At 37.1% G+C, this 15,154-nt stretch overlaps 1 protein-coding gene across 1 annotated transcript; it reads left to right on the top strand.

Moving 5' to 3' along the window:
* Positions 1-422: 422 nt before the first annotated feature.
* LOC110937642 (LOB domain-containing protein 14) lies at positions 423-1,728 on the top strand. Its single transcript, XM_022180097.2, has 2 exons — positions 423-756; positions 1,258-1,728. Exons 1-2 carry the CDS (start codon positions 478-480, stop codon positions 1,666-1,668), a joined length of 690 nt encoding a protein of 229 aa, XP_022035789.1. The 5' UTR covers positions 423-477; the 3' UTR covers positions 1,669-1,728.
* Positions 1,729-15,154: the final 13,426 nt, after the last annotated feature.

Below are 15,154 nucleotides of genomic sequence, written 5' to 3'. Positions count from 1 at the left end.
TTCAAATTGATGTTTTTGAAACATAGCCCGGTTGGATTTTCAGGTATATATTAATTTTTTTATTTAATACACACACACAAATATCCGATAATTATTTAAAATAACCAAAGAGGCGAGGCCGTGAGTGTGTGTTTGATTCATGTTAGCTCATTTGTCTTTTAAGGGGTTAAACTGGAATCTCAAAATAATAAAATGAAAAGGAAAGCCATTTAATTAAGAGGTTTGGTACTTTGGTTGTGGGGTTAAATATTGAAAATCATTTCTCTCATTTTTATATTTAATAACAATTATAATAATAAAACTGTAGGCCATCAAGGGAACAATTTGCAATTAAATATTCACTAAAATACCATCCATCACCTTCATCTTCCTTATTTATAAACATGGTGATCATAATGTTTTCACCAGCATCAAAACAAAGACATACTCCTTTTATCTTTCCAAAAGACTTAAACTTTCACAAAATATCAAATTCTAATGACAGGATCAGGTTCTCCATGTGGTGCCTGCAAGTTCTTAAGAAGAAAATGTGTGAAGGGTTGTGTGTTTGCACCTTATTTCTGCCATGAACAAGGTGCTACACAATTTGCTGCTATTCACAGGGTTTTTGGTGCAAGTAATGTCTCAAAACTTCTTTCTCATCTGCCCGTTTGTGATCGATCCGAAGCTGCGGCTACGATATCGTATGAAGCTCAAGCTAGGCTTCAAGATCCCATTTATGGCTGTGTTTCACATATCTTTGCACTACAACAACAGGTTTGTAATTTCTACTTAATTACATATTTAAGAATTTGACACAGAATTTTAGAAAAAAAAAATTTGTAGGAAATTTGTCACAAATGTGTTTGAATCTGTGACAAAAATAATTGTGTAAGAAATTTCCGTAAGAAATTACGCACTTTTCTTGTCATATCCTTCATGCTTCATGTGAAAACCCTACTATAGTTCATAATTGTTCCAATCATAAATACTTTTTTAATCATCATTTATAAACAATGGTCTTAACTCTTAAAACCGTCTAATACATCAAAATAGAAGGCAAACAGGTAACAACAAGCTTCACCACTATTCGAATTTAAAGCTTTAATCTTGCTCTTGATAATTCTAACTGAAAGTCCTAATCTGAGAGCTCTGGGTTAATCCAACTGAAAATAAAACAATTTGATCTTGATTAATAGTCTTGATTGAAAACCCTAATATTGATCTTCATTAATTGCAAGCTTATTGTTGACTTATTACTTTTTTTTTGTTGAACAGGTGGTCAGTTTACAATCACAGTTAGTTTCTTTAAGAGAACAAGCAGCTCAAAGACAACTAAATGTACCCATAACTTCTGATAATATTAATCCCAACACTGCAAGACACCCTTCTTACCAACAAACTCAAGAACTCAAGAACTGGTTTCAACAATCAGAGAACTCATGGACAAATATGCCTCAGTATAATCCAAACTCAATGAATGATGCCATGAACTTCAAATCTGTGGCAGAAAATTACAATAATTCCCTTATGAAAGACGAAGATGGATCGTTTTCGAGTTTTGAAGAAGGTTCAAGCTACTCAATTGAATCTTTGGACATGCAAATAAGCAGCAACCAGCAGCAATGGGCTTATAGAGACTATGGTGAAGATCTTCAATCGGTTGCGTTTGGTTATACTCATAACTAGATCACCATGGGATCATACTTTCTATGAAAGATTAATTGATATATTATTTCAACGAGTAAATTCATCAAGATTGTCAATTTTGTATTGCTATATATGCTCATCAATCTCAGAGACATGCCATTTTGTTGCCTAATAGTTTACGGGTGTTAGCTAAATTAAACTAGTTTACAGGTAACCAGGGAATGATCATAGATTACTGGATTAATGCAATCACGAGCTAATCATTGGCTGTGTGTAGGTATTAACCGTCTATCAAGCGAAGAACGTCGTCATCGTTCATTTTAGTTTTTTTAGAAACTGTCATGCATTGGTTTCGAACACCATCATAGGTTCCCTTAATTACCATTGATCCTTGTTTATCCGAGAGTTTATGCTGTCAAATCGGTTAGTATCCGACTGATATGTGCAACAATAGTAATAACGTAATCTATTCTTGATTTTAGTAGAATTTAGGAAAAAGAATGATGGTCGTCTAGAATCTAAGCATGGTTATAGGCTTATAGCTAGAGATGGTCTCAAATGCTCTTGTTTCCCATGGATTCATACTAGGAACAGGTGATATACATAGGGGAGGGTTATCTTCAAAACGCTAAATATTGCGAGAACTCTGAAAACAAATGAAAAAACCAATCAAACCCAATTTTTTTTTTAATACAAATCTCATTGTAATTAAGATACAATATCAAAAATAAAAGAGTAAATTACAAGTTTTGCCCTTTATGTTTGTACCAAATTACAGGCGCTGTCCTTTGTCTTTAAAATTGACGGGTTTTGTCCTTAACGTTTCAAAATCCTGCACGTTATGTCCTTTAGCCCTAACTCAGTCAGAATTTTTTGTTAAATATGATCATGTGACTTGCACATGAGGGCATGTATGTCATTTTATCTTTCAGAGGCTATTTTCCAATAAATAATTATTCAGGGACTATATGTAAAACAATAAAAAAAGAAATATAAAAAAACTCTCCTATCTCTCTCTGTTACCCAACATCACTCATCTGCAAACTGCTACTAACCAAAATTAATAAGCTTGATTCATGCGGTCAAACTAATGAAATTGAAAAAAAAAAGAACTTCCATTGCTGTAAGAATAAATTCAAATTTTACAATCATAATTCTTTTGCATATAATAAGCAATCATAATTATTCATCAGATGCTATTTTGTAATCCATGAACAATTAGAAACAAATTGATCCTATACACATCAAATTCTCTACATACCAAACTTCCGTACAAACAGATCAGGTTAAGCTACCCTAAATCCAACAAAAAATCACAAAAACTTGAGAATATTATGCGAAATTAAAATTAAAAATGGTGAAATCGAAAGGTGTAGATGTTACAGGCAAACGACGCAGGTGAAATCATCAGAAATTTGCTCCCGGTGCCATCTTCCATGCTTGATCTTCGGAAGCAGAAGTAATCGTTTTTTCTCAGTTCTTCAGAGGAAGGCTTGCAAACTTCCCCACACCACCACCACCACCCACTCCCAACCACCACCCACTACCCACACCTGCGAAACCACTCAACCCCTTTCATTCTATTTCTCAAAACCTCTGATTCAAGCCTCCAATCACACAAGCAACAACAACAAGATCTGCAATTAAAAAGAAATTTGCTTCCTGATTCTATTTTGCCTAAAAAATTAAGGAACTTTGAAACCTGCAAAACTCATTGTCATCATCCCCAAGTCAGATTGGTACATCCACAGCCCTAAAAAAACTCGTTATCGCTGCCAAACCCATTTCTATAAAAATCGCATGTCTCTCGCGCTGCTCGTCATGAAGAAAATGTCATCGCCGCCATTTTCAGAACCCTAACTCCTCTAATGTCTCTCCGGCCACCATTCTTCCTCTAAAACACCCACAGACCCATCTTCTAAATCGATCAATCTTTTTTCTAATTTCTGGCACAATCAATTGTCTTGTGGTCTTGTTCTACTTGTTTAGTGGATTTTGTTTTAAATTAGGGTTCTGCTTGTGGAGACTAGAGAGTTTAGAGAGAGAGAGAGTGTGTGTAAACTATTTTTATTATTTTTGTAAAATGCTCCTTGCATTAATATTATTAACAAAATAGTCCTTAAAGAGTGAAATGACATATACGCCCTCATGTGCAAGGCACATGACCTGATTTAACGTTAAAATTTAACTTGGTTAGGGCTAAAGGACATAACGTGCAAGATTTTGTAACATAAAGTACAAAACCCGTCAATTTTAAAGGCAAAGGACAGCGCCTGCAATTTGGTACAAACATAAAGGACAAAACTTGTAATTTACTCAAAATAAAATTACAACATCAAATAATTCATTTGTCCTCTCAAAACCACTCTTATTAGATTTTTTACACATGTGTAAATATAATAAATTTACACATGTGTAAATGGCAAACTTACACATGTATAAATTTTCTTTTATTTATGAATTCACGTAAATTGAAAAGTGTAAATTAAATTTCTAGCATTGTATTCGAATAATAATGATAAGTGTAAAAAAAATTAAACTTGACTTGTTTTTGACAAAGTTCTCGTGGTTTTTTCATTCGTACTCACGGTTTTAGCGTTCTCATTTAAACATTCCCTTATATATATATATATATATATATATATATATATATATATATATATAGGGAGAAGATCATGCGAGAACCACCTCTTATTGCGAGAACCGCGAGAACCAATGTGAACACAACAAAAAAATGCCTAAAAATAGTTAAAAATCACACAAAAAAAAAATTAATATTTTTTATATAAAAATCGCTACTTTTCGAAGCAAAAAAAAAAATTTTTTGGCCACTAAAATTAGCAATTTGAGCATAAAAAATATTTTAAAAAAAAATTTAGATTTTTTTTTGATTTTTTTAGATTTTTTTTAGGTTTTTTTAGGTTTTTTGGGGGTTTAGTTTTTAGCATTTTAGCTTGGGGGGGTGGGGGTTAGGTTTTTTTAGGTTTTTTTAGCTATTTTAGGTTGTGTTCATATTGTTTCTCGCGGTTCTCGCAATAAATGGAGTTCTCGCATGAGCCCCTCCCTATATATATATAGTGGAGAGTTCAAATGAGAATAAATTCTTTGTAAGAAGAAAAAAGAAGAAATTTCAACTAACAGAAATGCTTCATTAGACTTCATTTAATATTTGTACTTAATGTAACTATAAGGGTATATTGGTAAACTTACATATATCATTAATTGGTAGTTTCACATTTAATAACTAACTATATTAAATTTGTAGCTTATTTTTAAGATATATATTTTTCTCAAAAAATAAAAATAAAAATTCATTTATAGTGTAGGATAAATACGAGGCGTGTAAGATAAATTACGAGTTGTGTAGGATAAATTTCAATATATGTAGGATAAATTTCGAAATGTGCAGGATAACTTTTGATGTGTGTAGGCAAATTTTTTTAGTGTGGAGGATGATAGTCTTAATGACTAAACATAATAATAAATGAGATGAAAAAAAACTATTTAATGTTTTACAATTGTACCATTTTGTTCTTTTTATTCTTAATAAAAGTTTCTTCTCAAATGAACCTTCCCCTATATATATATATATATATATATATATATATATATATATATATTTATATATATATATATGTGTGTGTGTGTGTGTGTGTGTGAGAGAGAGAGAGAGATGTATAGATAATGGTTTTGTCTCGCACTACCAAGCAAAGGACAATCATGAACAAACATTTACCAGCTAGCAATCCGTAGGTAATAATAACTAAGTGGACTAGTCCTTCAGTATTTATTGAGAGGAGCAGTCTGTTTATAATTACCGACTTGACTCCGGCGAATCACGACCAAAACCAAAAAAAAGATTGAAAAGGTAAATTAAACAACATGGCTAACAACTTGTTGGTAATTACTGACGGAATCTATGATCAGTTCTAACGGACTATTTGTCTGAATATTATAGGATAGGATTTTTTATAATATTTATGCCGAGGATTTTTAGTCCATCACTGACCGGTTATCCTGCAGTAACGTGTAGCAAATTTTATGAAGGCCCACTAGTGTGTATAGTAGTAATCACAGTCATTTATCACGAATCCCAAAATGGCTTATTATAACCAAATGTGGACTTGCGTAGCATAAACAACTCACTAAGACATGGCAAAGCCCAACAAGGTCCAATCGTGTACACTAATCATACACACATAACATGAGACTCTTATCAAGCCCAATAGTGTACAACAACCATCATAATCATCATCATTGCCATCGTTATCGGCGTTGTTGTCATGGTCGTCGTGGGCATCATCATCATCCTCATCATTATCCTTATCATCATGTATCCTCATCATCCTTATCATCATGCATTGTCACACCTTAACCGATCTTGGAAATATCGGGGAGGGACGAGGACGAGATTGCTCGAGACTTCATAACACTATTTGCGACAATAATTAACAAAACCGATTTCATTTCATTGATAATAATCCAAGTACAACATTTAAAATCAAAGTACAACATTTAATTCGAAATACAAGAAGAATCAAAATACAACATGGTTTTCGAAAAAAATACTACATAACTAGATTTCTAACGTGTGTATCTAGTCAACCCTACTAACTTTCATCAACATCAACGTTATCAAGCTCCTGCAACATGTTTAAAGTATAGTTCAATACAAAATGTATCGGCGAGTTTAAAAGTTTAATAATATAAGTATAAAAAGAGTTTAAACAATCAACATTGCATAACAGTTATCTAAAATTAACATAAGATTGGCATGTAACTATAATTGTCAAACCAAAGATTACCGCTAGTATAATCCTATCCTAGCAACGATAGGACCGTTCTGTTTTAACTTAACGTGACCACAAGACTACAGGCGGTGCGTTACTCCTATAACATTGTACATGTTAAGAGGAGGCTCGTACGAAGTTAATGACAAGTATACCACATAAGAATGTTCCAACATGTATGAATCAAAGAATAACGTAGTAAGCATGTATGAATGATTGTTTGTTTGTGATTGCATAAAGTATGTGTGTTTGTGTAAGTTGATAATATAAATATGTTGCACCCAAAAGTGTAAAACGTAAAGAGGGCATCGAGTATACTCACGGTTTTGCGAAGCTTCCTTTGTTAATTTGCAAGTTGCTGAGTTGAGGTAGGAACACCGAGGTTACTCTACATGGGGTAAACGAAGGTGTGAGTCATTCGGAGTTGAACGAAGGATTCGGATTTAGATTAAAGTATGAAAGTAAGTATATGAAAGCGTGAAAATATATCCTGTCTAAGAACTCGTTGTGGCACTAAGTTACTGTGAATTTATGGGTCCTAGTTTGCCCAATAGAATCAGCAATGAGGAACATAGAACGGAGATAAACGGAAAACTGAATGTCAAAACACTGTCTTGTGCGAACAGGGTCTGTTCGTGCGAATACTGTCCATTCGCACGATGGGTTATTCCCAGTCGCGCGAAGGGACCGTTTGTGTGAAGGAGCCTGTTTTGTGACATTTTAACCATTGATCGATTAACGTTCTAATTTCGGTTATGTTTTATATGTTATATTATATAGTGCAGTCCAGTAAGTCATGAAGTTCACAGAAGTCATGTATGGAGGTATAAACCTCATTATATGTTTCACCAAAGCACAAGTTTCTTAACATCGTTAACAAACTGGTTGGTCATGAATGTAACAGAAAATAAATACAAATACCAAACAACCGAACAAGGACAACCTGGGCGTGTATTCCCAACATGGCAAGTGTTGGAGGCGAGGTGGGGGTAACTTATTCTGAGTCTAGGCCTCGTCTCTTGGCTGGAATCAACCTCAAAACTAACCCACAGCTATAGACTTAGCTTGTGAGCTCGATGGGTTCTTGATTCTGCCAAGTTTCAATATCATAAGGCATTTCATAAAGACTTGAAAAATAGAACTTTAATCCTCAACTTGGACCTCAATGTCGTGAGCTTCATTATTCAGACTGCCATTGCAAGTCTATGAAAGCATCCTAGAGGATAACCTAGTTGCAAATATGGAAGAATAGTAGAAAAAAGTAGAAGATAAGTAGAAGAAATAAGTATAAAATGTCAAGTCAGTGAGCTAAGACTCACTTAGAAGCTTCTGGAAATGCACTGCTTGAAGTGCACGGATTCAGCAAGTTGAGAGAATTTCAGAGTGAGTGGAAGGTGTGAAGTTGGAGTGAAGGTTCGTAATTATAAGGCGAGGGACAGTTTGTGCGAGTGAGATTTAGGACGAAGAGGCCCTTCGTATGAGTGGGAGTGCCCTTCGCACGAAGAGGAGGGTCAGTCGCATGGAGAGTTAAGTTTGACCATTTTTCACGTACTTTAGTCGGTTTTAGGTATTTCAAACGTACAAGAGTGATGTACATGTAAAACTATAAATAAAGTGCTTGTATAAACTGATGTTGCACGTATTTCAGGTCTGAGTTTGCGTATATTGAGCATGTATCAATGTATGCACATATGATAAGTATGTAACAAGTATGTATCAAGTACTTTTAACACAATGTATAAAATGATGAAAATAATCGAGTTTTATTATGATCAAAGCCTCTGCTTACAATGTTTGGAAAGGAAGTACGAATACAAAGAAATTACAAGTTTCCAAAAATAGAAATACAAACAGACTTTCTAACTAAGGAAAGTAACAAAAATCGAAGCGTTACATGCATTCTCATCGTCCTCATCATCATTAGCATCATTGACGTGCTCAGAAAGTAACAAATAAATTGCACACAAACACAGACTAGTTTTAAGGTAAAACCAAAACTACCATCTACACACTATCTAGGCAAGTGTACCTATCGAAATATAATATAGCTAAGGTAAATATCTAAGTATTAATTAGTGGACACAAAATCTACTATTAATGAACCTATTACTTAATATGCTATCTAGTGAATAACCGTACTTAAAACTTAAGATCTACTAACTTGAATTACTTCCAAGAGTTAAGAGAATATAACCATCCTAGACTCGAATAAACAGAAGACTATTTAGAGTGATGACAAACGAACTTATTGAACCAACCGAAGACTTAACTTGACATTGGCATATGAAGTGCTAAAATAGACTAATATCCCATAAGGTTAATCTTATCAAAACTAGGGTTAAGGCTATAGCTACATCTTTATATCTATTTTAATAAAGCTAATGATAGTATGGATTCTTATGACTTAAGGTTTCTAACTTAGTGCTAAGGTGAACAACAAACATAGTAATTTATGAACTACCAAAGTAGGACATTTAGAAAATCGGAATTAGTTTCTGAACCCTTATAATCAGATCCTTCCTGTAAGCATAACATATGTTTAACCAGTTATGACGATTAGTTATCTATTACAAATTAAAGTGTCAAGCCCTAGGCTAATGGAGGTCAATATACCCTAGAAATAGTAAATACCGAATCTGACATGCATAACTTCAAAGAAAGATAAATATTACCACACAACTAACATCATAACAACATTAACATACACGCATATGCATCATAAGAACGTATCATTCTACACTACTAAATTCATACAAATAAGAAATCCATCATCAATCGTAAATGAATCAACGTATCATCTTATCTGAACAGCTATACAAAAGTTTAGCAGAACATGACAAAATTCAAAACAAAAGTCAAATTCATCGTCTTATTAGAAGCTTAAAGACTGGAAAACTGTAAAGATTAACCCATGGAATCAGTTATTGCTTCCCCGTGCTTTTGATCTTCAAGTCTCGTCCTCTTTTCTCTTCCGAATCGTCTTCACCTATTGTGTACAACCTTTTCTGCGTTTTCTCGAACTCCCATTCTTGTTTAGAGTTTCCATCGCATTCCTTTTATATCACGAACCAAACCCTAATGTTTATTTCCATACGGGGCCGTACTCCTAGGCTAGTCTACGAGTCATAACCTTCAATTGGACCGACTCTGACCCAATTCCCAATGTGGATTCTGTACGCTTCTCAATTGACGGTGGTTATGATTCGTATCCAACGGGTCGTACTTTTCGCGATTCTTCACTTTTGTCCTCTGTCTTTTGTCCAGCTCTTTGATTACACCCTTTCACGTGCAAATTACCCACTTTTCAATATTTACCTACAAATCTCAATAGAACATCAGTAACTCAATAAAACATCAATAACTATTTATTATTACCAGATTTGCGATAATTCCCTTTTAAAGATGGGTATTTTAACACTAGAATATTACGTATCCTACAGATACATCAATCATTGTCATCGACGTTGTCATTATCATCATCGTCATCATCTTCATCGGCACCATCATCATCATCATCATCATCATCATCTTCGTCATCATCATCGCCATCATCCTTTCTATCCTTGTCATTATTGTCATCATTACCATCGGTAGCATTATCGTCATCGTTATCATCGTCGTTGTCGTCATCGTCGTCATCATCATTGTTATCATCATTATTGTCATCGTCATCGTCATCATCATCGCCGTCATTGTCATTATCATCATCAATGTATAGCTTCTTAAGCATGTTGTACAAGTGAAACATCCTCCATCCATCAACACAAACGTAAATGCCTGCCATATCCACCTAGAAAAACTGTCGACCTAGTAAAACATCCCCTTTCTAAGTTGTGGAAAGCTTTGTTTGTATATTAAATTACCTATTTTTGTTTTGTTATATGTACAACAAAATGATTTTTGTTGAATCTACATGCCTAGATCACAGCATATAGTGGCTATTAATATATAATACTTTGAGGGTCATACGGAAAGTAATACTAGGCTATGTGTAGTGGTAACCCACATAATAGCACATAACCCCATATGACATTCGGGTGTAACAGTTAACATCATATAACCGCACCACATACCCCACAAAACACATTCCTCAACTCATCTTCACCCCATTATCACCATCGCATGGAAGAAAATTCACAAGCCATAACACCGGGGGGCGGGGCGGTGTTCCCGACGCTATGGAGCGCCATGCACCCCATCACGCCACTATAACCTGCCACTATGCATGCTCTTATCCAACATAACCACATCAATAGTAGTTATACATATATATTTGTTTTTAATAATAGTTATTATATATATCTACGATAAATTAATAAATATTAATTTATTAGAATTTGCAAGCAACCTTACAAGTAAGCATTATGCACCGATCTAGTTATTTAATTGGTAACTCATATACTTTAGTTAAACATAACAACCTTAATGCATATATAGCTAGGTAATTGAAATCCAGTTAGAATTTAACTACGTTAATTGGATTGTAACAAGGTATAGATTCTAAAGCATGTTGCACAAGTTATGACACTTTAGTTATTTGTTGAAGTTAGACAACCATCTTTCTCCTATGCTCAAAACGATCCCACTACTTATAATAAGACACAGATGTTTGTGGTCAAAAGATAAGGTGCTTGTATGGCAAGATATCTCACTTTGTTTGGTCCTTTTGAGATTTCACTTATAACAGGGCATCTTAGTTGGACAACCTTGTCCCTCCTTGATCATGTTATAACCAAAAGGTGTATGGGGTGGAGGAAACCAACGGATTTGAGGGTGTAGGAACTGAACATCTCCAAATGTCTTGAAACTTAACCAAGCTTTAATTAATAGAGCTTTTGGTGAAGTTCTTATGTGTTCCCGAATATTGTCTTCACTTACACTTCATCTTTCATCATATAAAAACTTGTGCTTCTACTAGTATCATCTTGGCAAGTCCCGGTTTCTTAGCTAACACCTTGTTAGAGCAAATTGCTTCGTGTGGATGGTTCATCATCTACATCAAAGAGCTACTACTTCTCTTTGAAGGTTGTAGCATCTTAACCTCCTATGGAATTTTCTTTTGGTTTCAATTTTTTTTTAAGTTAGATCCTAGGTGGGCAATTCACAAATGGTTTTAATAGTTGTATACCTTCATGCTTCCGTGGTTTATATATTTTTTTCAAGCTGTATAAAAAAAAAACCGGCGATTTTTGGTTTGACTATGTATATGGCATTGTGTGTATATCATAGTGGTTTTGATTTGATTGATCGTTTGGTATTGTGAGTATGTAACTCAAATTGTGTGTGTGTATCACGTTGTGCTTATGTAACTTGGTTTTATTATATATGTGTATATCACAATAGTTTGGTTTGATTAACACTATATGCAACTTAGTTACAGTATGTTTATATCACAATGGTGTTGGTTTGATTGATTGTGTAAATGGGGCATTGTATGTATGTTACTCGGTTTAAATATGTGTAATCATGATTCATGATAGTTTTGTTTTGATTTGATTGACTTTGTATATGGCATTGTGTATGTAACTTGGTATGATTATGTGCATATCACAATGGTTTTCTTCTGATTAATTGTGTACATGGAATTATGTGTATGTAACTCAGTTTGAATGATTGTGTATATCACATCGTGTTATTATGTGTATATCATATTGGTTTTGGTTTGATTCAGGGGCGGACCCACATAGAGTGGGTCGGGGTTCCTGGACTCCAATGTTTCTAAAAAAATTAGTAGATTCGCTATATTAAATTGTATAAGGACCCTGATGAAACACTGGTTAACACAAGGTTATCCAGCAGGGTTGTCTCGTGTATTAGGGTTCAATCTCTTCCTTCACTGACCAATCGCTGGATTCCTACAAAACAGAACACCGGGGACTCGCCACAAGGAGGGGAATAGGGAGGTTCTCCTTGTGACCACCCTCCGGCGTGAGAATAATACTGTTCTGAGGAAAATAGTGTGTGTTGTAGGTGAAATAGAGAGAGAGCAGAATGTTAAACCTGGAGAAGGAGTCCTCTATTTATAGCCGAAGGATGAAGGAGGAAAGATGCGACCTGCCAGCTGCCATCGAGCGTTAGCTGTCCGACCAAGAGGAATATCCTCTTGGTCTCCTCTGCTATTACCAGAGTAGTGGATGACGTGGCGCATCCTTATTCGTCCATTTAGGAGAATTCTGGCAGTGGTTGTCGGCCTGTCTTATAGATATCTTTCAGGTCCAGCTGGCGTCCATCTATAGGTGACACGTGTCGTCTTTTATGTCTGGGAGAGCATCTTTTGTGTCACCTGCGATTTCTTCCAGAACCTTCTAGACGCACTCTGCTGATGTAGGCGCCATGCTGGAGAAGAGTGGTGTGGTCCCTGCCATGTGTGTATGGATTTGGGACCATACCTCTTCAGACCCCATAAATACAATTAGGTGGACATCATAGAAAGAAAAGGAAACTTGATGTAGTGGTAAATCCCTCTCTTTACCAACAAGAGTTCATGGGTTCAATCCTTGTATACCTTGTGACGAGGTGTGACCCGCATCGGTCAACCCGACCCGGTTACAACCTATTATTTTAATATAAATGTAAATGATTATTCTAGAACCTTCCATATCTGCATGGAAGTTACACAACCAAATCTCCAACTTTTTGGGAAGATCATGTAAATCTCTAACTTATCGGAATGTATCCTAGGTTAGGGGAAACCCTAATGGAAAACCTATAAATAAAGATAAACGTATAAGGTATGATCATCTTACTCTCACATAACTTCCTCCCCTTAATTTCTTTTACTCCCATAAACCGAGACTTATTCTCACGCCGGAGGGTGGTTACAGGAATAACCCCATTCCTGTAACGAGTCCTAACGGTGTTTCTGTTTTGCAGCCAAGCGTTCGGGTCACTAATCATTGAAGTCCTAGCCCAGAACCACTATATAGGTCAGTGTTTCTTCATTGGCGCCATCCGTGGGACCTATTCAGTGACAGAACCTCATGGCAAGTGATCAGAACGTAGCAGATCAAACGATGACAAACAATAACTTGGCGTTGGGGGCGAGCCTCGGTGCCGTACCACAGTCTTCCCCAGCCATTACGAGGTCGCTAGACCCAGAGTTCGAGGCAGAAGGACCACCGCCAGGTTTTGACAACATCACCACCATCTCTTCCCAGACTGTGGTGACGAGTCCGTTTCTTTACATGCCCTCACAACCACAATCAAGGGAGTTGGGGGGAGCTAACGGTAATATGTTCACCCCAGCGATAACTACTAATACACAGGCTTCACGCCTCTTTTCCGTCCCTGTCATCGCATCGGCGAGCCCCAGCACCATCGTTTCACAAACTAGCATGCCTCAATACTACCAACCGCTGGTGTCCAACTCAATGCCACCACTATACTCAGCGGCGCTCACGGCGGCACTATCAACACCGCCTCACCAGCCGGTCGTCATGCCGGCCGGAATAATGAATGCCCCAGTCACACCAGGAAACCAAGTATACTTCCCTGGGTATTGTTATGCACCCCCTTATGGGTACTTACCCCCATACGGGGGTTCGGCGTATCCGCTCCAGGGAACCACGCAGGGTAGCTCTCAATCGCCATACGCGGCTTACATGCCGCCCTGGTGGAATGTCCCAACGCCACAACCGATTTATACCCAGACTCAGCCCACGGCTGAGCCTGTGTACGACAGGGGAAACACAGTCAGGCCCCGGGTGTCTCCATTAGGAAACTCCAACCCTATAGTGGGAACCGTCCCGGGTATGGACGCCCCACCAGCACAGCCTACAAATGTGGAAGAAGATGAACTTACCAGACCGTACAAGCCGGTAGACGCGACGTTCCGATCTAAATTCACTCGAAGGATTGCCGAGGCAGATGAACTTACCAGACCGTACAAGCCGGTAGACGCGACGTTCCGATCTAAATTTACTCGAAGGATTGCCGAGGCGCCTATCAAGGAAAAACCCAAAATGCCCCAAACGGTTGGCAAGTATGATGGTCTCGCCGAGCCGGATGATCATCTCAACTTATTCAAGAGCGCCGGCGAAGTGGCCTGTTGGTCCATGCCCTTATGGTGCAAAATGTTCGTACAAACGCTAGTAGGCGCGGCCCGAGTCTGGTGGGATAGCCTGCCCACAGGCGAAATAGATAGCTTTGAAGATTTAGAATCAAAGTTTATCTTGCAGTTTAGCCAGCAGCGCAGACACACGAAAGATAGAAACGAGCTCCTTCACATCCGTCGGCGGGACAATGAGACGGTAGAAAATTTTATCATCAGGTTTAACAAGGAAAGCCTGGCGATCCCAGGCGTGACTAATGATCTGGCATGTGGAGCTTTCCTCCAGGGAGTCAATGACGACGAGTTGCTGAGAACGCTACATGGAAGGGATGGCGTACCCCCGACCATCGATGAAATACTGCGAATAGCCAAAGTATATGTTATTCAAGAGAAGGCGTTAGCAGCCAGCCACGCAGCCAATAGGAAGAAAGAAGCCCTAAAGAATCAGGAGGAAAAAGATCACCGGAGACCTAAAAGCAAAAATAGGGGGGACCGATACCAGAAAAATGACAAAGACTCGCGGTATGACAGGCACCGAAACTCCTATTCAAGAAATGAGCCATCGAAACCTCGATCCGAATATCCCAACTTAAGCAAGACACCGGCTGAGATTTTAGCCTCAGAAAACCTCAGGCTTAACCCACCAAAACCATTGAAAGACAACCCCAACAAGGATACGAGTAAA

Source organism: Helianthus annuus, chromosome 1, assembly GCF_002127325.2.
Source record: "Helianthus annuus cultivar XRQ/B chromosome 1, HanXRQr2.0-SUNRISE, whole genome shotgun sequence".
Taxonomy (NCBI): Eukaryota; Viridiplantae; Streptophyta; class Magnoliopsida; order Asterales; family Asteraceae; genus Helianthus; species Helianthus annuus.
The sequence above is the reverse complement of the archived record's forward strand: the minus strand, read 5'-3'. Positions and strand labels throughout refer to the sequence as shown.